The sequence below is a fragment of the Trachemys scripta genome, chromosome 15 (genome assembly GCF_013100865.1).
Source record: "Trachemys scripta elegans isolate TJP31775 chromosome 15, CAS_Tse_1.0, whole genome shotgun sequence".
Lineage (NCBI taxonomy): Eukaryota > Metazoa > Chordata > Testudines > Emydidae > Trachemys > Trachemys scripta.
This window is the reverse complement of record NC_048312.1, coordinates 17,797,176-17,819,677: the sequence shown is the minus strand read 5'-3', so window position 1 is coordinate 17,819,677 and position 22,502 is coordinate 17,797,176. Positions and strand designations below refer to the sequence as shown.

General features: G+C 40.6%; 1 protein-coding gene and 1 long non-coding RNA gene across 3 annotated transcripts in view; one reads left to right on the top strand and one right to left on the bottom strand.

Annotated features, from left to right (window-relative positions):
• Positions 1-2,750: 2,750 nt before the first annotated feature.
• LOC117887997 lies at positions 2,751-7,468 on the bottom strand. Of its 2 annotated transcripts, none has more exons than XR_004648241.1 (3): positions 7,370-7,468; positions 6,462-6,633; positions 2,751-3,044 (listed from the first exon to the last, which is right to left on the bottom strand). It is a non-coding gene; the product is annotated as an uncharacterized LOC117887997 (long non-coding RNA). The 2 variants fall into 2 exon arrangements; XR_004648240.1 differs by lacking the exon at positions 2,751-3,044 and adding an exon at positions 3,715-4,548.
• Positions 7,321-22,502, top strand: part of MAPK1 (mitogen-activated protein kinase 1) — a 46,959-nt gene continuing 31,777 nt past the window's right edge. The window contains exon 1 of the mRNA XM_034790953.1: positions 7,321-7,628. Coding sequence (XP_034646844.1) covers positions 7,486-7,628 — 143 coding nt within the window. The 5' untranslated portion in view covers positions 7,321-7,485. The remainder of the gene's footprint in view (positions 7,629-22,502) is intronic.

The following is a 22,502-nucleotide window of genomic DNA, read 5'->3' as shown; positions in this document are numbered from 1 at the left end:
AGAATAATTAACTGAGAAAACAAAGCTGTTGAGTGAGAGATACCACACAGCAAGTACGCATAATTCTGTGTGTCTGTACATACTGTGTGTTTGATTAGCTATTTTGACTGTTATGGATTGTTGTTAGAAACAAATCTTAATTAAATCTAAATGTTACTTGTGCCATTTCTAGATACTTTATCCTGTAATTATGCTGATTTTCATTCTCTGCATACAAATGTTGTATAAAACCCCACAAACATTAATTAAAAAAAAAAAAAACATTCACTCACTCAGACGTCTTCCAACTCACATCTAGAAACAAAGGCATGGGCCAGAGGTTTAATTCTGCTCCCACTGAAATCAATGGGAGATTGGACATTGCCTTCAGGGGGAGCGGAATTGGCTCCCATTCAGGGCTTACTTTGTGCCAGGGCTGAGCCCCCAGCACCACTTGGCTTGGCAGTTCATACCCCGGGCTCCTGGCCAGCAGCTGCTGCTCTCTGGCCGCCCAGCTCCGAAGGCAGCACCGCCACCAGCAGCAGTGCAGAAGTAAGGGTGGCAATACACCATACCATGCCACCTTTACTTCTGTGCCGCTGCTGGCAGCAGTGCTGCCTTCAGAGCTGGGTATCAGGCCAGAAGCCGCTGCTCTCTGGCCACCCACCCGGCACCTTTTTCATTACAAATGAAGCCTGGCTTCCATTCTATTCTTGTCTGCCTTGCACAAGTACCGGTAGTCTCTTTGATTCGTGGCAGGAAAATCTCATTTTGTTGATAAATACCACGGATACCACAGGCCATTTTGTGTTTGGATATTATTTTTCTTGTGCAACATTTACTAACAAATGCTTGAAGTTTTTATAGTGTGGTCAACATTGTATCTCCTCACAATAAACAGGAAGCCTTAGAATGTACTTCATTACCAGTCTAGCACCACACAAATTCCAAAAGATAACGGCTCAAACTTTTTTTTTTTTTCTTCAAAACAGTGTATCATCACTTCCTCTAGGAAACCCATGTAACTTCTGCCAAGCTCCTCTCTGCTAAGCCTGTGCAAAATTGCAAGTTGTTAGTTTGAAAATGAACAGTGCGTTATCAACTTTATAGATGTCAGTTTCTACACTCTAATGTATGTAATATTTATATATAATACGCTTACATACACTCTGAGGTAGCCGCATAGTGGGTGTGAATTTAGTCCTGGTGCAAAGTGCAGGATTGCCAGTAGAAGAGACTGATATTTTCTATTTATCCACCGAACTAGTGCAGCATGGAGAGCAGCAATATGCATCTCCCTGCAAGGACCTGCCAATATCTTATGTTCAGAACATACACACAAAGATGTTAGATAAAAACATAAGTAGTTATGCTGAAAGGTTGAAACACATCACAACTTTATTTCTTAGAATTCTGGTGCCAACAAGGAAACTGGTTGTGATGGTGGTTTTTGTGATGTGGAAGCTTGTCTTCAAAGAACTGGTCTAAGCCCACCTACTCATTTCACATAGGTTACCAACCAGCTGTCAAGTGGCAGCTTTTGTCACTATATCACCTGAATGTGAACCCCAATAACTTTTATGGGAAAAGCTGTGAATGTCATTACTGCAATATATCAGGGGGTAGCCATGTTAGTCTGTATCCACAAAAACAACGAGGAGTCTGGTGGCACCTTAAAGACTAACAGATTTATTTGGGTATAAGCTTTCGTGGGTAAAAAAACCCACACTTGTGCAACATGTGCTATCTCATCCTGCTGTGTATGTTTCTGACCAGGGAGTGCCTATCACTTTAGCCAGATATAACTGCAATAGACAAGCACCCTGCACATCTCTGGCACTGTAGAGACAATAAAGTAACATTACTGATTGATGAGCGGCTCCATTAATGGTGATAGCACCCTCTTTATCTTACTTGACATCAAGTTCCAGTAAGTTTTTTAAAAGTTTTGGCCTTGAGACCCTGATCTTGCAATTGGCTCCATGTAGATGGACTTGTGTGCACAGGCAAAGTGCTGCTGACTTCAACAGGGCTTCACCCATACAGAGCCCGATGCAGGATTGGGGCCTTCGATGTCCCAGTGACTGATGCCTTACAATACACCATTAGTAACCATCTGGCAGCAGCCATGAAGAAACCAGTCAGTAAATGGGAGCAGCAGCAACAAAAGCAGCCCCCCTCAACAAGTGCTGAATATCCACCAAACCAGCAGCTTTCTAATGCGACCAGCTTCAATGCTTCTCTTCTCTCTTCCAGTATCATATTTGCTAATCTGTCATTGAGGTTAACATCCTGGTGCTCCCCCCCCCCCCCAAACCACCACATCTCTGCTACTACCCTACCTGACTCTCGCCTGTCCCCCATTCAGCTTATCCCCACCTCAGCCTCTTCTCCCTCCACCCTCCTGTTTATTAACTCAGTCCCTCATTTTCCCCCCTTCAAGCCCAACAGCTATAAACAAGAAATATTTGTAAATGGAATCATTGCAATGCATAGACAATCTGAAAAACCCAACGTTCTTGTTGCAATCCTTGCCCTGTACTCCCCCACCTTTGCTTGTGATCATCACTTGTCATGTCTACATCTTGACTGACAACTGTTCAGGGGATAAACTACATCTTTTACTATATGTCGGTAAAGTCCCAGACCCTCGGTAGCATTGAGGAAATGAACAACAATAATTAATAATACAGACCTAGAGTTTTTCCTCATTTTTTTGTATTATATTGTTTGCTTAACAATGTTACAAGAAATTAAACAGGGTGCGAGGCTGATTTTATACATTATATTATTTTAATGGAGACTTTTTTCCTTTAAAATCTTGCTGCCTTCAAACGTATAACTCCAGTGCAGGAAAACTACATACACATACAAGGTGCTTGGTTACATCAAGAGCCTCTATAGCATTTTACATACATATTGTTATGTTGTTTTTTCTTTGGTCCTGTGTAATTATTTTTATCTGGGATGTTTCAATTCCTTTATCAGTTTCAGCTTGTTTACTGAATTTTCAATCTCTAGATGAAGAAGTCTCATAAGGAGTCAGTTTCCAGAAGTTAGAAGATCTAGATAACATTAAAGACAAGCAAAACCTTCAACGATATTGAAATTACTCAGATGGTGATTGCAGCTGACTGAGACACTGTGTGCTTTGAGGCTGGGAAATTTCCATTACTGAAGTACAGGACAATGCCTGAATGCTGTTGCTGCGACTGTTGTAAAATAAAAGCAGCTTAATTTCATACAGATGGCAGCACAATATCAGCATATTAATTGCAAGGGTGAGACTTATGCAATAAGCTTTTAAGACTGCATTAAAATGGATCTTTTTAATATTTAAAATATAATTGTAAACCACTCACACACAATTAGGAAATGTATCATTGACTTGCTAATGCAACCAAGCTTCCAAGCTGCAGTTTGATGGCTTATTTGTGAGCAGTGAGTCTGACAAAAATATGACTGTACAAGCTTGCTCCTAGAACAAGGAACGAAAGAATGATATACAGAATTCTATTAGGTAATTAAGAGAAGGTGGCTATTGACCATATAGTCCGAGGATTGGTAATCTTTGATGTTTTCCAACTTCTGTTTAGTCATTCAGTGAAAATAAAAAGAATCCAGAGTTTAGATACACTGCATTAACGTTCAGCTATGATGAATTTAAATATTTACCAAATTAGGTCCTGATCCTGCCTTCCTTGTACAGCCTAAACCTCCATTGAAGTCAATGGGCATTTTGGGTGGGCAAGGAAGACAAAGGAAAAAAAAAAAGGGGTATAATTAAATGCTGGGAAAACAGTGTTTGATTTTTGTTTTCAGTTGGCTAGACTGAGTCAAGTTGCACATTGATATTCACTGAATTACTGTATGAGAAGACAGGCTAGCTATGGGGATTGGCTATATAGAGGACCTGAGTCTCATCTACACTTAGGCCATTTTACACTGTCCTCGTGGTGTAAAGTGGCCTTAGTGTAAACGGAAGTCAGACCCCGGGGTTTCAGCTCTAGATTACCAGTTTAAAGCAAGCCTAGTTGAGTAGTCTCTAGAAGTTGTTAGCATCTGATGCTCTTTAAGAGTCTAAGGATAGGTCCCAGTGGACCAGTGTTCACATCTAATGTATTTAAGATTTAGATCACATTCATCACCATGGTATCTGAGTGCCTTACAAGTTAAAATATATCTTTTTGAAATACTTCGCATTTCTCTCCCTCCACACCCACACACAGATTTGGGGCTTTTTAAAATTACCAGGGAAAGGCGATGTGAAATGTACGATATTTGCATTTCGTTCTGAAGGTGTGGAGGTTCCTGCTCATTCTGCTGTGCTCCCGAAGTACCACACTCTTAGACAAACTCTGTCCCATTGGCTCCCATGGAACTAAAACCTCCTTCACAGTGATGGCAGGCTTAGGAGAGATGGCTACGGTTCTGAATGAGCACAGAGATTAAACTACCTTTCCGTGCTTCCAGGCACATATGCATGTTGCTGTTCAAGCTGCACCTGTTCTGTGGCTAAGCAGACAATTTCAATCTCCAGGGCTCACAGGTACTTTCAATAGTACTGCACTTAACACAAAGGGAGCTGTTAAAATGCACGTATCACACAGGACAAAGTTAAGGCTTTCCAGACCCAGCTTCTAGGATAAACTCATCCATATGAGCTGTGACATGGATATGGGGGAAAAGTTAGTCCAAACCATAGCATGTTTAACTTCACCATTATAATTATTAACCTTTTCCTAGTGTCTTTTTAAAAAAATACAGCATCTTTGTATGGCTTTACGGTTCTTAATGGTACTTTTGCAGCATATTATTGCATCTGTTCAGGGAGGTATTTTTCCTACTTCCACACACCAATGGAGATTTTGCCATAAGTACCCCCTTTAAACATCTGAGCCCACAAAGATTTAGGCATGTACTTAACTTAAAGCACATGAATAGGCCCATTGACTTCATGGGACTATCCATGTGCTTAAAGCACATATGTAAGTCTTTGCAGGGTCATGGCCTTCATGAAAGGAAAGACCCAATATGAACTACTAGGTAATGAAAATAAATATACACATGAAATGCTAATTATCCCATTTATATATATTGGCCTAGACATGCATTTGGACACATATCCAGGCTGACCATAGTTGCACCCTGTCAGGGGGCGTGGCTGTCTTTCCACAACTTATTGCTCTGCCTTATTGGCATCGTTTTTGATCTGACATATCCTAGGGAAGGGGGAAATATATCAGATATACACTAGTTTTTAATCAAATTTTGCATTAAAACTGCAATTACTGGTTGTGTGTTAGATTTTTCCATAAGCATTTGTTTTACACTTGCCGATGACAGATTTATTTATGTATATATTCAGAACTGTAAGCATAATTTTGTTTTTTAAAGCTGTTAAGGGAACATTTTAAATCTTATTTTTATTTACTGAAACATTCACATTTACAGATGTCTAACATTTCTGAGAAAAGTAATGCTGGGTTTCTGAAGGGAAAAAATAGTGTGAAAAACAAAGAGTTTTAGAGATAAGGAAAAAATAACTCATACAAAGCAATGTTAACTGTTCCACTTAAATACACATACAATAAACCATATGGCTGAATGAGTATTAAACACAGGCTTTTCATCATTAGATTATTCCAGTCACACAAAATGTTTCTCACTGTACTAAGCTGACTGGAGGATTGTATTGCATCTGAAACCAGGACACCTGCTGTGCATTCTGGCATGGAAGGCGATCCACTAGATTGCTGCTGGGGTAGCAGAGTACGTACAGTTGCAACAGGGATATTCTTTTCCTCTTGACTGCTATTCAAACAGGGAGCTGAATGTTTTGCTTTACGATGAAGTGGCATGGCACGTTAGAATCCAAAGGTTCCGCAGCAGTTGAGAGAGGCTGTGGCCGCTGAGAATAACTGTTGGTTTGGGGGAGCTGATACTGGCTAGTCGGAATGAAAGTTGGTTTGGGGCAATTGGTGACAGGAGAAGGGTTGGACTTGGTATATGCAATGGCAAAACGATTTAGGCAGTGGTGGGAGAGAGACAGAATTATAAAACAAGTGCAGTGGCAGAAGCAGGGAGTCCCTTGAGGTGGAGAGGAGAGAGACAGCAATAGACAGGGCAAGAATGCCAATAGGAAGCCAGGCAAAGTGGGTCAGAAACACTATCTCAAAGACTATGTAACCAGCTGAGTCTGTGGTAAAGATGAGACTCCAACTCGCCCATGTGCTGGCAAGCCCTGGCTGAAGGGACGCAGGGGTGGGGAGCGGGTCTGGGCATCAATTATTTGGTTTTCAGGTTTGTATTAAAATATATGGAAAATAGGGAAGATGTATTGTGGAGCTGAAGTCGGAGGGCCCATGCTCCCTGAAGGGACTGTTAATAATAGGACACCAGGTTACATGGGTGGAGTTGGGCTGGAAGCAACTCAGCCACTTGGACAGAGCAGTGCACAGAGTTCCATGTGTTCAGCTTACCCTGCATTCAGCTTCACTCTTTGCAAATGAAACCTGGTGGCAGCACTGAAGCTGTGAGTTCTCCGAAGTGCCGCAGCTGGCTGCGTGAGCCAAGGAACTCGATCTGAAGTTCCCCAGAAACCTGGATTTTGCAGACACACGGGTAGCCCAGTGGTACTCCTGGTGGACAGACCTGGCCATGCAGGAGGATAACAACAACAGTCAAGTATAACTATTATCATACCTTACTGGGGAATTGGGTCCTCTGATGGTATCTGATGGTGAGGACCCAACCACATCAGCCACACCATCAAGGGCTCATTCACCTGCATATCCACTAATGTGATATATGCCATCATGTGCCAGCAATGCCCCTCTGCCATGTACATTGGCCAAACCAGACAGTCCCTCCGCAAAAGAATAAATGGACACAAATCGGCCATCAGGAATGGTAACATACAAGAAGCATGTCAAGGATTGGCCAACGGAAGGCCCTGTGTGAGATGCACCATCCTGGACACCGTACTCCCTGACAAGGGACCCCAATTTGCCTCAGAAGAATTCAAGGCCCCAATGCGCTGGGGCGCCCCCTCTGGAGACGCAGCCCAGGGGCACGGAGAAGGCGCGCTGAAGGTGGCGCCCCAGAGCCGCGCAGGCACCGGCCCATTGGCAGGCTGTCCTCGGTCACCTGACGCCTAATGGTGCTCTGCAGTAGCGCTTTCCAAGCGCAGCAGGCACACCGGCCACGTGACCTGTCCGGCCCCGCCCCTCTGTGCTGCTGCGGCTCTGAAGTTACCGCAGTCCCCTTAGCCCCGCCCCTCCTGTCCTTCTCGCGCCTGGTTTCCTCGCTCCTCCTCCTGCTGTGTGCGCGAGCCCTCCTCCCCCTCCCGTCTATGCGCGCGCGCCCCCCTCAGCCTCTGTCTTCTCACAGCAGCGGCGAGCGGGCCTGGGACCGGGCGGCAGCGGGTCCCTCTGAGCGCAGCGGCCGCGCGGGCACCGGAGGCGACCACATCCCCCTTCCATAGCGGTTCCCGGCACGGAGAACATGGCGGCGGTCTCGGGGGCCGGGGCTGCGGGCGGCTCGGCCAACGCCGGGGGTCCGGAGATGGTGCGGGGCCAGGTGTTCGATGTGGGGCCCCGCTACATCAACCTCTCCTACATCGGGGAGGGGGCCTACGGCATGGTCTGGTGAGTACCGGCCGGGGAGCCGAGCCGCGCCGAGCCGGGGCAGTGCCCTACCCCGCCCGCCGAGCCTGGCCCGCAGTAGCCTCTCCCGGGGGCTGGGGAACAGCCCGCGGCCCCAGCCTCCTGGCCCTCCCGCGGCGGCCAGGGCTTAAGCATCTCTGCCTCCGGCTCCCCTTCCCTGCCTGCTGCTGCCTCTTCGCTCCTGCTGCTTCCCCTGCCCTCCTCTGCCGCCTAGCCCCAGTCGCTGCCCCTTCCTTCTCCAGTCCTGATTCAAGGCTTGGCTATTCTTTCCCGTTTACTGTCTGTTGGGTTGGTTTAACTTTTTTTTTTTCTCTCATTCTTGGTGGTGTGTGATAGGTGTTTAAAATGGAAAAGGTAACCAAAATCATGACTCTGACTGATTATAAGCGCTAGGGCTCACCTTGTATGCCCCAAGACCACACTGGGTAAACAAAAAAAGAGAGACTGTATGTAGGAATTATTACCCCCAATTCTCTCTTCTTTGGTTGTGATTGCCACCCCACCCCTCCAGTAATGGCAAGTCACTTTGTCTAGCCTAGTAAATCTCTCATATTGGTGAAATTTTTCTTTGTTGAAACTGTTTTGTATCACAGAGACTTCCAGTGAAACCCATTAAAACACAAACATGTATGCAATGTGAATGTGTGCGCTCAACTATTTGACATTGTCTGTCTTAATCAGGCTATAAGAATGATGGGAAATGCACAGATGTATCTGAGCAAGTTAAGGTGTTTATCTCCTACTAGTGTAGTGAGATTGGGATGAGCTGATGCATATATGTGGGTGGCAGCATGGTTCAGGGGCTAGGATACAAGAGTGTATCTACTTGCTCTGTGACCTTGCTTAAATCATTTATCCTATTTGTCTGTCTTTCCATCTGTAAAATGGATTAAAGAAATTTACCCCCTGAATTGATTTCAAGTCTGCAAATGAAACAGGATAACTTTCCTCCAAACCCTATGCTGATTTTCCTTCGGAATGCACTTTGTCTTTCTATGACATTTCATTTTTAAAAGACAAGGTATGTTTTGAAATAAATTTGGTTTATCACTTTTAGTTATATATTTGTTCAAAACATTTTTTTTTACAGCTATAACCTTTAATTCAGGGTTGAATTATGCTGACTTTTGATGGCTCCATGAGAGGCAGTCAGCTTGTACTCCAGAATTTAAGCTTTCATTTAGGCCTGGATTCACCAAGGAGCTAATCATATGCTTAAGTGCTTTTACTGGATTGTGACATTAGCCCTTTTAGATGTGGTGATAACTCTCAAAATGTGATTTGAGGTCCTGTTTATACTTGTACCAATTTTTTGTACAAATTATTTGTACCAATGCAGCTACACTGATGTAAATCATCAAGGTGGATGCACTGTACAGATTTTTAATGAGGTTTGTGTTAGTGCAGTTTACCTCAGAAACCAGAATAAGCCTCACCAGTGCAAGCCTAGTTATACACCTCTTCAGCACATCTACACTGAGGGGTTTGCACCAGTGTAGCTGCACTAGTACAAATACCCTTGGTGTAGATAGACTTGACATATGTCTGAGGTTGAAGATAGCCTGAAATAGTACTTCTAAAAGGCGTATACTGCCCCATTTATCTAAGTGGGAATGGTGACATTTAATTTAGCTTCAAATTTATCTATTTCACTACTGATCAAAGGCTGGAAGAAATGTTACAAAGGGTACGCAGTCTACTGGTAATAATGTCCTATTTTGGCTTCACAGGTGAATGGGGGTGTGGTTTGTGGACAGGACTAGGGAGCATATCACTATTTTCCCCCCTCAACTTGGTCTCTGGTTAGTGGCTTGAGATAAAACTATAAGTTTTCCATTTCACCTCAAACAATGTCTGTATAAGGTAGCCTTTTTATCTTAAAACTCAACACATTAATAATTTTATCTACAATTAATGACAGGTGTTTTTGGACTAAAATAAAAATGTTAAACCCTACTGATCCAAAGGCACTATGGTTTGTTGAGCTGCTGTATTCCCCTTATGGAGTTAAGAAGTTAAAGCATTCACTGTATCAGGTATTAATTTCTTAATTGCTGTTGTTCAATACAGTCTCAAGTGTGAAAGGACACGAAACAAACATAAATTTGTATTGCATATTTGATAAGGAAAGTGTTGGATTGCATGTGTCCTAGTGAGATGTCATAGCAACTAATGTTTGTTAGCATGTAGGACACAAACTACTATGATTACATAAGATTACTTACAAGCAACTAGAAGTATATTCATTATGCAGATTGACACTTGATGTTTCATGCTTTGCTTGGCAAGCTGTGTGTGCAATTGTTACAGTGTGGAGGCATTTTCATGGGGGTAGGGAGAAGATGTCTTTTGCAAGCTTCAGAAGTAGATTTACTAATTTTAGCTCATTGAAAAAATTATAAAGCTATGGTACTAAAGTTTTGTGACTCTAGACTAAGTTAATATATAACATTTGAGAGATCATATACATCAGTATATAGTGTCATGGCTTCATAATGCGGAAATGTAAAGGACTGGAGAGTTGTGAAAGCTACCTGGTGTGTTTTTCATAACCTCTCTTATTATATTTGTAAATTATCCAAGCTGTGAGTTCAATTAAACCAGCACTCTCTCATGGCCCACGTTAGTCTCTTATTTGATCCTGTAGCAAAGTTAAATTGAAGCAACAGTCACTTTAACCTTCCATGACAAGACAGTGATATTGTAAACAGATGACTATGACTTCACAGCTGGGTCAAGCAGAGAGTTGAGTATGTTCGGAAGCAAAGCCTTAATCAATAAAAATCTGAAACAATAGTTAAGGAAAGAAAGGAAAATACTGGTCAAGTAAGTTGCTTGTATAAATGTTCTCACGTTCAAACTTTCTCTACTATGAAAAACTCTAGAGATAATAGTTAAATTCTTTCCTTTAACTCAGTCATCCATAGCCAGGTCAGGATTTTGAGTAAAAACAGAGTTATTAGAGCTATATGTCAAATAATATTTTATTGAAAAAGCACACCTATATTTTAGAGAGTAAAGGAGGATAAATTATGTATTGATTTGAGGGGTAATTTTAGAGGAACCTGTGTCTTAATCTTATGCCCCTAAATTTAAACTCTGTAATTTTCAAAGGTTATATTTTTGCCAACATAACACATTCTGTTCCAGTTGTCTCCAAGGGCTAGATTCTGTCCTTTTGCCTGTTTGATTCATGTTCAGATTGTGCTATCGGAGAACAGGACCGGAGCTTGATTGGCTCAGCCTGAGCATAGGGGAAATGTTTACCAAAGGATGGTTCTCCTTCCCAACAGTCAACCAGGGAAGTCAAGAGGGGAAGAAAGCTGAAAACTAGTCCAGTTACAGCTCCCTGATTCTCTGCCCTGATCCTGGCACAGGTTACAGGAGACTAGGGGCTGCCTCACTCATGCCTGCTGGCTGTGGTCCCTGAGGGGCTGACTATAAACTACTTGGAGATAACTAGAAACACTCCCACCGCTCCCCCACTGTGGCTCCATGGGGTTTGCTCTCCTTCCTCTGCGTAGTCCTCCATGCTGAGGGAATACTCAGCAGGAAAACTTGCAGGAGTTTTCTGTTCCCTTTGTGCCACCTACGTAGCACACAGGATAGAAGGTGTATCCTAAACAATTGATTGTGGCCCCTTGACTGTTCTGAGATTAGTTTGACCCTCTGGCTGAACAGGATGGACATCATCTGTCACTCTACAGACACTGTCTTATGTCTAAGGCTATGTCTTACAGCAGCACAGCTGCGCTGCTGTAAGGTCTTCTGTGTAGCCACTCTGTGCCGGTGGGAGAGAGCTCTCCCGCCAGCATAATTAAACCACCTCCAATGAATGGCGGTGGCTATGTCAGGTGGGAGACAGAAGCACAAAAGTGCTAGTGTAGACAGAGCCTAAGTTGACTTAAAGCTTCACTCAGTCATAAAAGGAAAAATATACTAGTATCAATCCATTTTCATCTTTTTAGAGAAAATACTTCTAATATAAATCTTAGAAAGTGGGCTCTCTCTAATCTTAAATCCCTTTATGAATCAACTTCTTCAAGAAAGAGGATAGATGTTTTAATTTAAATGTATAACAATTCTTCACATAAAATTTCCCAGTGGGTCAATTCTAGTGGGATTAATAGGAAACATTTGTTCTAAACTGAGATTGTTGATAATAAATACTTCTCAACTAGAATAGCTATGTTTTAAACATTCAACTTAATAGTTGTTCCAACAGTTTATATGGTACTTAGACTATATGGTATCTGCGACTCAAAGATATACATAGCAGTTGCAATCACAACATGCTGTTCCCAAGCTATTTGAACCAACAGATATGGGATTTGGTCATTCTTTTAAATATTTATCTTTTATTCTCAATTACAAATATTTATATTTTAACTGACATAAAATATTTGTGGTTGTGGCAATACTTCATGCACACAGATGCTGGGGTAAATTTTGATGAGATGTAGAGGGCTTCCAAAAAACAAAACACACAACCCTACACGCATTGCCACTAAACATTCCTTTCCAAAAATTAAAAAAAAGTTAAACATTCAGTTAAATGATTATCTTGTCAGTTCCCATTGACAAAGTGGATAATGTGTAGTTCATATTCAGAAATTAAAAAAAGATACATTACAGTGATCTGTCTTCACCAGAGTGTCTAGGTGCTTGCAGAATCAGGGCCTATGTGGGTAACAGTGAAACATTATAAATTTGACAATCATTTGTATAAACTAGGAAAGATTTTCAGTAAAACTTTCATTTTCAGTAAACTTAGGTAAAAAGAGTCAGACAAAAGTGTGACTTACATTGACAGTGTCCCTTTATTAAAATTTAAAAGGACTATTAACTGGGGTTGTTTTTTGTTTAAGATGAAGGGCATGTATGGCAATGAGGGAAAAATGGACATAAAACACTTCCATGTATGTTAATTGAACTAATTAATGGTAACAATCATGAGTATGTATGACTAATATACTCAAGGTTGTTTGAGAGTTACAGTCCTGAGAATTTATTGTATAGAATTTTAGTTAATTGTTGCACTTTGGTGATTTGCACACCGTATTCGTTTGCAATATTATCTTTGATTTTGGACCTTTTAGATATGAAACAGCAAAAAACAAATCAAACAAGAAAATTGAAGTGGTACTCTGTTCTTACAGACCATTTCAAGAGCAGTAGAGTATAACATTTACCAGTATGTGCCATTCTAGAAATATGAGGACAAATTCTGTTGTCCCTGGAGTTCCCTCAGCTTGGCAGGGAAGCAGGCAAAGTTTCTACGAGAACTACTGTCCTCTCTCTCTTGTGTTGCAGCAGATGGACAGTGGGGAGCTGCTAAGGTAGGTGTAGCAGGGAAGGGACAGTAGCTATCTTTATCCACCCCAGTACTCTCTATCCATATCAGTGCTGCCCCCTAATACTGCAGGAGAGGTGGTGGAAAGTAGCACCCCCTTCCACCTGTCCACAGTAAGAGAACAGTTCAAGCTCTTGAGTTTAAAAGTCAGGAGTGCAGCTCAGGGAATATGTTCTTGTTTCATAATCAAATATACATTTTCTGAATACACTTGCCCATGAGGGCCACAGGCTATCCTGCTGCTGTAGACAATTGTGCCTTTTTTCAAGGTGAGGAAGTGAAGCTTGTATAGAAAGAATTCATACCTCCTACTTATTTGAGTAGGAGTATAATTTTAATGTCAATTGGAAAATAGCGTCTTATCAATTTAGCACATAATGACACTTGTATACTGGTGCGCGGTCTCGGATTCTTCGACTGTGCTTTGTTGCAACTAGAATTCATTGATTATTTTCATAAAATTATTTGTCACTACATCTTGCGGGTCGGCATTAAAGTTGGATGTTGCAGTCTTTAATTAGAAAATACTTGTTATTGAATATTGTCATTGAAAGGTGTCTTTATATCAAACATATTTGAATGGAGGGTATCTAAAATAACTTATCTAAAAAGATTGTGCTAGTAAATGGTTATAGTGCTATTTATAGCAGCATTGTTCCTTCTAAGCTACTCAGTTAAAGAAAATGGAGAAACAAGATTTTTGTTAGAGAATAAAACGTTTTTTTTTTAAACTCACATCAACTCAAACTTGAACTATACCTGAAATGTAGTAGATGGCCGTCACAGTCCCAGGCAATTTCAACTTAGAATTTATATGAAAGCCACCAGTGAGTAGTAGTAGTCTATTGTTTTATTTGTCAAGAATGGAAGTTTATTATTTGTTTTACCACAATCATTATTGGTGTTTCATTGCTCTCAGTGCTGTATAAATACAGAGTGAAAAGTAAACCCTCTTCCGAAGAGGTTGCCATCTAAATAGACCAGATTCCACCCCAAAGAGAGTAACTGATAGTCAAACAAAACTTAGGTAACATATAACGGATACAGAACTTGTTGGTTATATTTCACACACCCTTTTCTTCTGTAGCTTATTTTGAAGGAGAAATTGAAACTTTTATTGTGAATTCCATTTTTACTCTTCCACTGTGGCCCTTCTATTTGTTGTCCTCCTGTACCATTATTACCTCTGTCTTCCTCTTATAGCTGGCAATGCACTAATTACCTTTGCCCAAGTGAGCATTGTGTAGTATTTTTTTATATCAGTGAGCTGCCTTATGGGTCAGCCAACAAAGAGCACTTTGCAAGATGTGGCCCACACACCCTTGTTCCCAATTCCTGACTTTTCTTAAGCAAAGACATGCTGTCATTTGTTTCTCCAGTATCACAGCAAGCCAAAGATGTTGAATCAAATGCTTTTTGGTTTCTGCAGTTCTGTGATATTTATTTTTCTGGTTATTTTAAAAATCAATTTCAGTGCAAGTTTTTTTGTTAACTATTGATAGGTAACTTTCTCAGTATATACTTGATCTTTTTTACATTCCATGGTCCAATTTGCAAGCATTTTGTCTTTTTGCTTATCAAGTCATACAGCAAGTCATACACATTAACATATGTACTTAATGGATATTGCTGATGTTAGTATAACTAAAATTGGAAGATGTTTGCTGGTGCAGGTTGTATTTTAAAGACAGAATCCAACATGTATGTTGTAGACAGCTTTGTAAAAACCTAGCAGTTGTGTAGTTTGGGTATTAGTATTTGCTATTTCTGAAATACCATTATAGTTCTGGGCACAGCTTGAGTTTTAGATTTAAAAAATAAAAAACCTCCCAAAAGACTATGTCAGGTATGCTATCTTGCATTCCCATATAATCTACAGTAAGCTTGGGAAAACCTAGCCAGTAGGTCAAATGGGAGGAGAGTGCAGAAACTACACCTGGTGGAAAAATTAGATGCATGTATCTATCACCTTCTTCTAAATGAGGTCAAGTTCAGGCTCAGGTGTATCTTTTACTGGACTGAATCCCAGGGTCAAGTGCTTTCTATTGAGAATTACCTGCCTCCAGATCTTGTTTGATAGAGCAACAGAGGGTCCTGTGGCACCTTTGAGACTAACAGAAGTTAGTCTCTGTTAGTCTCAAAGGTGCCACAGGACCCTCTGTTGCTTTTTACAGATTCAGACTAACATGGCTACCCCTCTGATGTTTGATAGAGGTGAAACTTACAACTAAAGTGGTGTAGTCATTGTGGCTAGATATAGGAAAGATTAAGGTTTGTAGATGTTGTTGTAGAAGATGGTAATGTGCTCTGTTAGCTGAAACTTCTGAGTGATAGTCAAGATTATCTCTGGGTTCATTGCAGTATTCTGGCCTAAAGATAATGGGCGTGAAAGAATGTGTGAATACAACATCTGACAGTAGAGTATGTTTTGGGGGTTTGGGCTGATATTTAGTGTGTTTTAGTCACTGCATATGTTTACAGTCTAGTAGCAGCCAGGAATCTCTCTCTAAGATACAGCTACTCTCAGTAGTAGGTAGGGCCGTATTTAAGAGAATAGTCATGGACCCTTAAATTCTCAAAATGCTTCCTCTTCTGCTCAGCTTCACTTCTATTATCCAAGGTGAGCATAAGCCAACTGTCTTTCATTCAGGTTTCTATCTCTGACATCCAAAGATCAAGGGAACCGCTTAGTGTGGTTGAGGTGAAAAGAAGATATAGAGCTGAGCCATCAGCATATTGATCCTCTTACATCTCTCAAGCTCTAGTTATATACAGGTTTCAGAGTAGCAGCCGTAGTCTCTAAGGTGTCACAAGTACTCCTGTTCTTTTTCTTAGTTATATACAAGCATTGTAGAAAGGAGGTTTCAAGACTGATTCTTGAGGTACATCATAACTTTCAGCCTTCAGGCAGGAAGGCCAGTTTTCCGCTCAGCAGTCGCTGGTATGAATGGAACAACTTTTAAAGCTGTTCTGTCCTTTGTCTCCTCCCCCCGTACACCTCCCCCTCCCCCCCCCGACGGTCTCATGGTCGTCAGTGAATCTCATGTTCAATGATAAAGGTAGGCTTGGCAGAATTTGTGAGGTTGATTTTGTTGTTGTTTTGTTGTTTTTTTGGGGGGGTGTTTTTTGTAATTTCAATGGTTGATATCAATGTTTGTTTGTTTATATCAATTCAAATTTTTACAGTTGAAGGAAATTATGGTAGACACTGAGATTCAAAAAATTAAAGCATTAAAACACACATTAACGTCACATGTTAAAATACACAAACTCCTAAATTCTCAAGCAGCATTTTTCTTACTTCACCAAGCTGTAAATTTCTATTATCATCGATGGAAATATTTTTTTCATCAGTTTGTTTTTGTATGGTGAAATCAACATTTACCAATAAAAATCTAATCCTTCCAAATGTCTAAGTGACATAGGTGAGTAAGTCTCATTGTAAGTCAGCATGACTTGTGTTTCTGCATCACTTAGGCCCTTTTGAAAATCCCATCAATAAAAAGCAGCTGAAAGATCTAGTAGGATGTGTAAAGAAGCCTGTTGTTTGCCACTAAAACTGATGCTGTTTCTGTGCTGTAGCCAGATCTAAAGCCTGTCTAGGATCCAAAAGCTTGGAAGATTAAGATCTGTTGGATTTGGTCTGCCATCGCTTTTTCAGTGACCACTTCCAGAAAGAATAGGTCAGATCTTTGGTGATAATTGGTAAGAACATTAATATCAAAGAATAGTTCTTTGAGTACATGCCAGATGAAAGCATGTTTATTCACTGGAAACTTTATCTCCCCTAGGGAGACCATAATTATCCCCCACAATAATAAGTTCAAACGTTCTTCACTGGCTTTCTCTGGCCTAGCAGGCTATATCTCTAACTCAAATGTCTGGGTGGACTTTAGTGCCTCCACAATTTCAAAGTTGGATGATAGTACGGGATGGAAAGTGGTTTGTTTTTGTTTCCCTTTCCTTTGACATCGTTTCCCAGCTGTGGAGAGACTGTCCTTAAACAAATTGTTCTTGTTTCTGAAATATATATAAAGCCCCTTGCTGTGAGATACTTTCAACTTGGACCTGGTGAAGACAATTGGAGTTAATCAGACTAATCACATGGAATAGTTTCTTTTGACAAGAATTTGTGGATGCTGTAATGGAGAAGCAAGACATCTTGTTCCTTGCAGCTCTGGCATAAGAATGTTCTGTTTCAGTTATTCATATTCCATGTGTGTACATCTGTCTACAACATTCCAGCATCCTCCCCTCTTATTTCTGTCTCAAGCTGCTGGTTAATAATGGTGGCCTGTGAGGCAGATGCGGAGAGAGGAGGTGCCTAAAGAATAAGAGCATGGATGGTTTTGTGCAATAGATGCTTGTAGTGCTCTACTATGCTGTTCCTACTGATCTAGAGACAGTGTCATAAAACAGTTGCTGGTTCCTCCTTAGAGCTTGCTGCACTTCAATGGCAGACAAAATTATTTGTGTGTGTAGGTATAGCTTGTAATAGGACATTACTAGAACTTTCTTTTAGCAGATTTCAGATAGCTTAAGATTATCTTCTTGTTCATTTGGAAACAAATAAAAAACTTACTCAGGTTTCTAAACTCAGCTGTTCAGTAGTACCTAAATCATATACAAATAATGCTTTTTCTAGAATTTGTTAAATTCAGTCGACTTATTTTGATATTTTTCACAAAATATTGAAATTTACTTTGTTGCTGGTAAAGTAAATAGAATTGAGTTAGAATCTCTGCTGCATGGTAAAGTAATTCATCTGGGGTTTTTTTGTGGGTATATTTTAAGTACTGGCAACTTGTAATTAGATTTGCAGTGTATAATATGTAATTAGTTCATCTCCCAGTTTTCCCTTTTCTCTAAATTAGCAGCTGTCATTGCAGCACCTTGCTTCCTGCTTAGTTGGAGGGTAAATAGCTCCCTTTATGGCAGATACTGATGTAGTATCCTGAATTAAGCGCCATGAAGTAGATTGGGCATGCTGATTTGCAGTACTCAGTCTTCTCTGGAATTTAACAGCCCTGAATGTACCATATGACACAGTAAAACATTTCTTAAATATTGTATTTTGAATGTCTCTGCATATATGACTGCTTTGAAACGGTGAAATATATAGTAAAAGGAAATAAGTTTTCTGCCAAAGATGAATGCTGAGATACATTTTAAATACTGAAGACATTCTTGATTTTTGCAGGTGGAAGATTAGTGGCAGTTATTTCACAGTTAATTCAGTAATACACGGTTTTCTTGTCAGTGTGAATATGGCAGACTCATTCTTAGGCTGCACTCACTGATGTCTGGCCTCTTACTCTGCAATAATGATAATGGGGTGAGGGGAAAGCCCAAGTACTCTTGTAAATTAAATTACTGAATGGAATTTTTTCATTATTCACGCAACACATATACTTGTGCTATTATGTCATTTTGTACTGAATTGCTGTGAATATTTTTACACATAAATGTAAAAAGATTGTGTAATTATATAATTTTAAAAATTGCTATAGTAAGACTTTCTTGGATTTTAAATAGCACAATTCAGTTACGAGACCTAAATAAAATAGAATATACAAATTAATTTTGTCCCCTTTTTCTTTTGGAAGCTCCAAAATGCTACCCCAAGGAGATGTTACAGTTGAAAAGTTTAGTAGACATATCAGCTGAAGAACTTTGCCTGCTAGCTGAAGGTAGATAGAAAAGATGATGGGGATTGTGCAAGAGGTGAAGAGCTCTACTACTCTAACCCTTTTGAAGTGTGTGGTCATCCTTCAAGTAACTCCAGTGCCTGCTGTTGATTCTGCTCGCAGCTTTCCTATGCAGCTTTTCCAAGAGTATGGAATCACTGTTATGAAACTGATCAGTGTCTTGATATCACTTTGCTGCTATTTGGCCGATCTAAGAAAAGCAGCAGAGGACTGGAACAATCTTTCTGCAGACTGAGGAAGTCAGTACTGCATTTCACATTTGGAAGGTTGTCTTCACAACCGTAATGGTTAGAAACTTAATTTCATTTGTTTTAAATGGAAGCTTAATTTCTGCAGAAACTGATCAGCTTTCATTGAGGGATGAAATATAGTATGGTTATGTTTAACTTCATAAAGGGGACTTAAAAAAGAGGAAGCTAGGCAAAAGGCCCTAAAATCGAATGTAAAGAAGTTGAAATCCTTAGGTTTGGCATAGATACTACTCTAAGGAAACAGTAATAGTGTCAGAAGGCATGTAAACCTCTAAACAAGAAAGGGAATCAGAAAGCAGTAAGTAAATCAGTATGACTAAATAGAAAGGTTCAGAAAGTTAAAGCCAGATATCCTTCAGAAAATGGAAAGCCTAATGAAGTCAATTAAAAGGAGTATAAGCTACAGCAGGCAAAAAGTAAGAAGGAACTTGGGAGAGTAAAGATGGAATTTTAATAGCAAATAGCTAAAGGTATAGAAACAAATAAGAAATTATTTATGTATGATGCTGGAAGTTTGCATGAGAATTTGATAGGTCTCCTGGAGAAAGGAGATCAACTAAGAAAGGCAAACATTCTAGAGAAGCTAACTGATTTCTTTGCATCAGTCTTCATAACAGAATGGTGAGGTGATGTAACTCTTTTCTGGTAGCACTGATAAGGCACATTCAGAGATTGAGATCAAAAAAGGAGTTTCTGGAACAAATAAACTGAAAGCAACGAGTCACCTGGTCCCAACCACCCAATGTTAAGAAGGAAATTAAGAAGTAAATGCTTGAGCTACTAGTAAAAATGACTTCTCATTGAAATGAACTGCTATCTCGGATGGTAGCCAGTATTGCACTTCTATTTTTAAAAAGTGCTAGGGGCAGTCTGAGGAATTAGACCAGTATGCTTTTCTTCTGTACTTGATAAATTGGTTAAAATAATCATAAATAGAATTATAACAGCTAGAAGAGCCAGCTCTGATGGAGCCCAACAAGCACAGCGTCTGTAAAGGAAAACCTTGTCTCCTGAATTTAGAATTCTTAGACTTCTTTGAACAGGACAATAAAATAGTGGATAAAAGACAACTTACTGACCCAACTTATATGGACTTTCAAAGGGGTTTTAATAAAATCCCTCACAAGAGGGTAAAGCAACTAAGTAGACATGGTGTGAAAGACAATATACAATAACGAATCAGAAACTGCCTAAGAGATCGAAAACGGAGTAAGGATAATTGGTCAATTTTATCATGAGAAAATGTCAGCAGAAGGGTGTCAGAAGTTTCTGTACTAGAATTGGTGTTTAATGATCTGGAAAAAGGGATGACCAATGAGGTGGCAAAATTTGCAGATTATTTAGGTTAGTCCAGACTGAGAGAATACTGTGGAACTTCAGAAGGACCTAACAGAGCTAGATGAATGATCAGCATAATGGCAGATGATATTCAAAGTTGAGAAATTCAGGGTAATGCCCATTGGGGGGAAACTATATTTGAACTGCTCACCTTAGTGGATTCTGAATTATGTGCATCAGCTCGGAGGAAAAACAGGAATCATGCATCATCAGTAATCAATAAAATGAACAAAATGTTAGAATGTATAAGGAATGGGACTAAGAATAATACAAAAATATTATAATGCTGTTCTACAATTCAGGGGTAAATCACCTGGAATACTGTGTTCAGTTCTGGTCACCCCACCTCAAAAAGGATGTTTCAGAAATTGAGGGGTTTTAGAGATGAACAACAAAAAGAATTAGAGGTATGGGAAAACTCATGTGAAGAGAGTAAAAAATATTGGTACTGTTCTTGAGGAGACAAGAGGGGACATGCTAAAAGGATACAAAATAATGAATGGTATAGAGAAGGTTTATCTGGGAACTTCTGTTTACCCTTTCTCCCTGTATAGGAACAGGTGGGCATCAATGAAATTAGAAAGTGGCAAATTCAAAACTGATAAAAGGAAATACTGTTGCACATAATGCACAATCAGACTGGAATTCCTTGCTTCAAGAAATCATTGAGGCCAAGAGCTTAGCGGGATTTCTTTTTAAAGGATTAGACATTTTTATAGATAATTCTAGTTATTGCTGTTGTAAGAGTAAATATTAAAGAGAGATCTTTGGAAGGGATATAAGCCCTCAAGCTTTGGGGAGTAACCCAATCTCTAATTATCGGCAATAACTCTCCCTGGGGGCAGGTTATCACATAACAGCCTGCTTCAGAGTTTCTTCCTCTGAAGAAGTTGATACTGGTCACTGTTGGAGATAAAATATTTGAATACATAGGCCACTTGTCTGATCCAGCATGGTAACTCCTACGCTCTCCATTTGCCAGGGAAAGCTTCACATTCACCACTGGCAAGTATCTTACAGTAGGTGACAACTGGATGCCATAAGTGGATGAAAGAAACTGAGGGGAGGACAGGTGAGGGGCAAGGTAACAGTAAAACAACCATATCTTAGCACAGCGAACATCAGTTATGGCTTGCCACCTACCTAGCCATTGTCAGCTAGTACTGTTTTGTCCAGACAAATCCAGGGTAGAAGACACCTTTTCCTCAAAGGCGCCTAAGTTGTCTTTGGCAAAGACCTTGCCTACTCTGGAGGTAGGAGAGGAATCTTCTACTGAGTCATATATTTCTTCTTTCTCTTAATTTTGTAGGGATGCCTTATGGCAAAAGACTGCACCAACTTTCAGATCTGAGCTGTCTCTGGGGAAAGCAGAGAGGCATGCCCAGAATTTGACAGCTGAGACCAACTACCCTAATGCCTCAAGAGGCAGGTCTCTTCCTATTCAGTCTGACTGTGACACCTGGTGCAGAGGTTATGGGGGATGCTTGACAAACACTGCTGTGGGAGTAGTAGGTCCCACTACCTGCCTAAAATCACAGTAGTTTTGGAGCTTGGAAGAGGGGTGAGAAGGGCCTGGTCACTCTCTCCTAAACTCCAGGTCAGAATTCAGCAACTGAGTCAGGGTTAAGTCAGGCGCAAAGTGTGACTATACCTCTACCCCGTTATAATGCGACCTGATATAACACGAATTTGGATATAACGTGGTAAAGCAGTGCTCCGGGCGGGGGAGAGGGGGCTGCACACTCCGGTGGATCAAAGCAAGTTCAATATAATGTGGTTTCACCTATAACACTGTAAGATTTTTTTTTGGCTCCCAAGGACAGCGTTATATCGAGGTAGAGGTGTACTTGTTTCTCCACTCCTCCCTCCCCAAATCTGAGGATACTCTCTTCTTGATCACTTTGCTCAGCCTCTGGTGGTACTTTGTAGGATAGGCTGCTTGTCTGGGGAGAAGGGCTTTTCTTCTGGGCATGTTCCATGACTTTTGAGGCCTGAAAGTTATACGGGACAAGTGGGGCCAGATCTGCTTTGCAGTTATTTTGAAGGTCTGTGTGCTACGGATTTCCTTTGCTGCCATCATTGCAGCCAAAGTTCCTGTTTCACCCTGAGATAGCAGAAGATGAGTGGACCGCTGAATACCCAAAGACTAGAAATCTTCTCTGGGGTAGAGCTACCAGTGTAGTGAGAAACATTGGCCCTAGTTGGA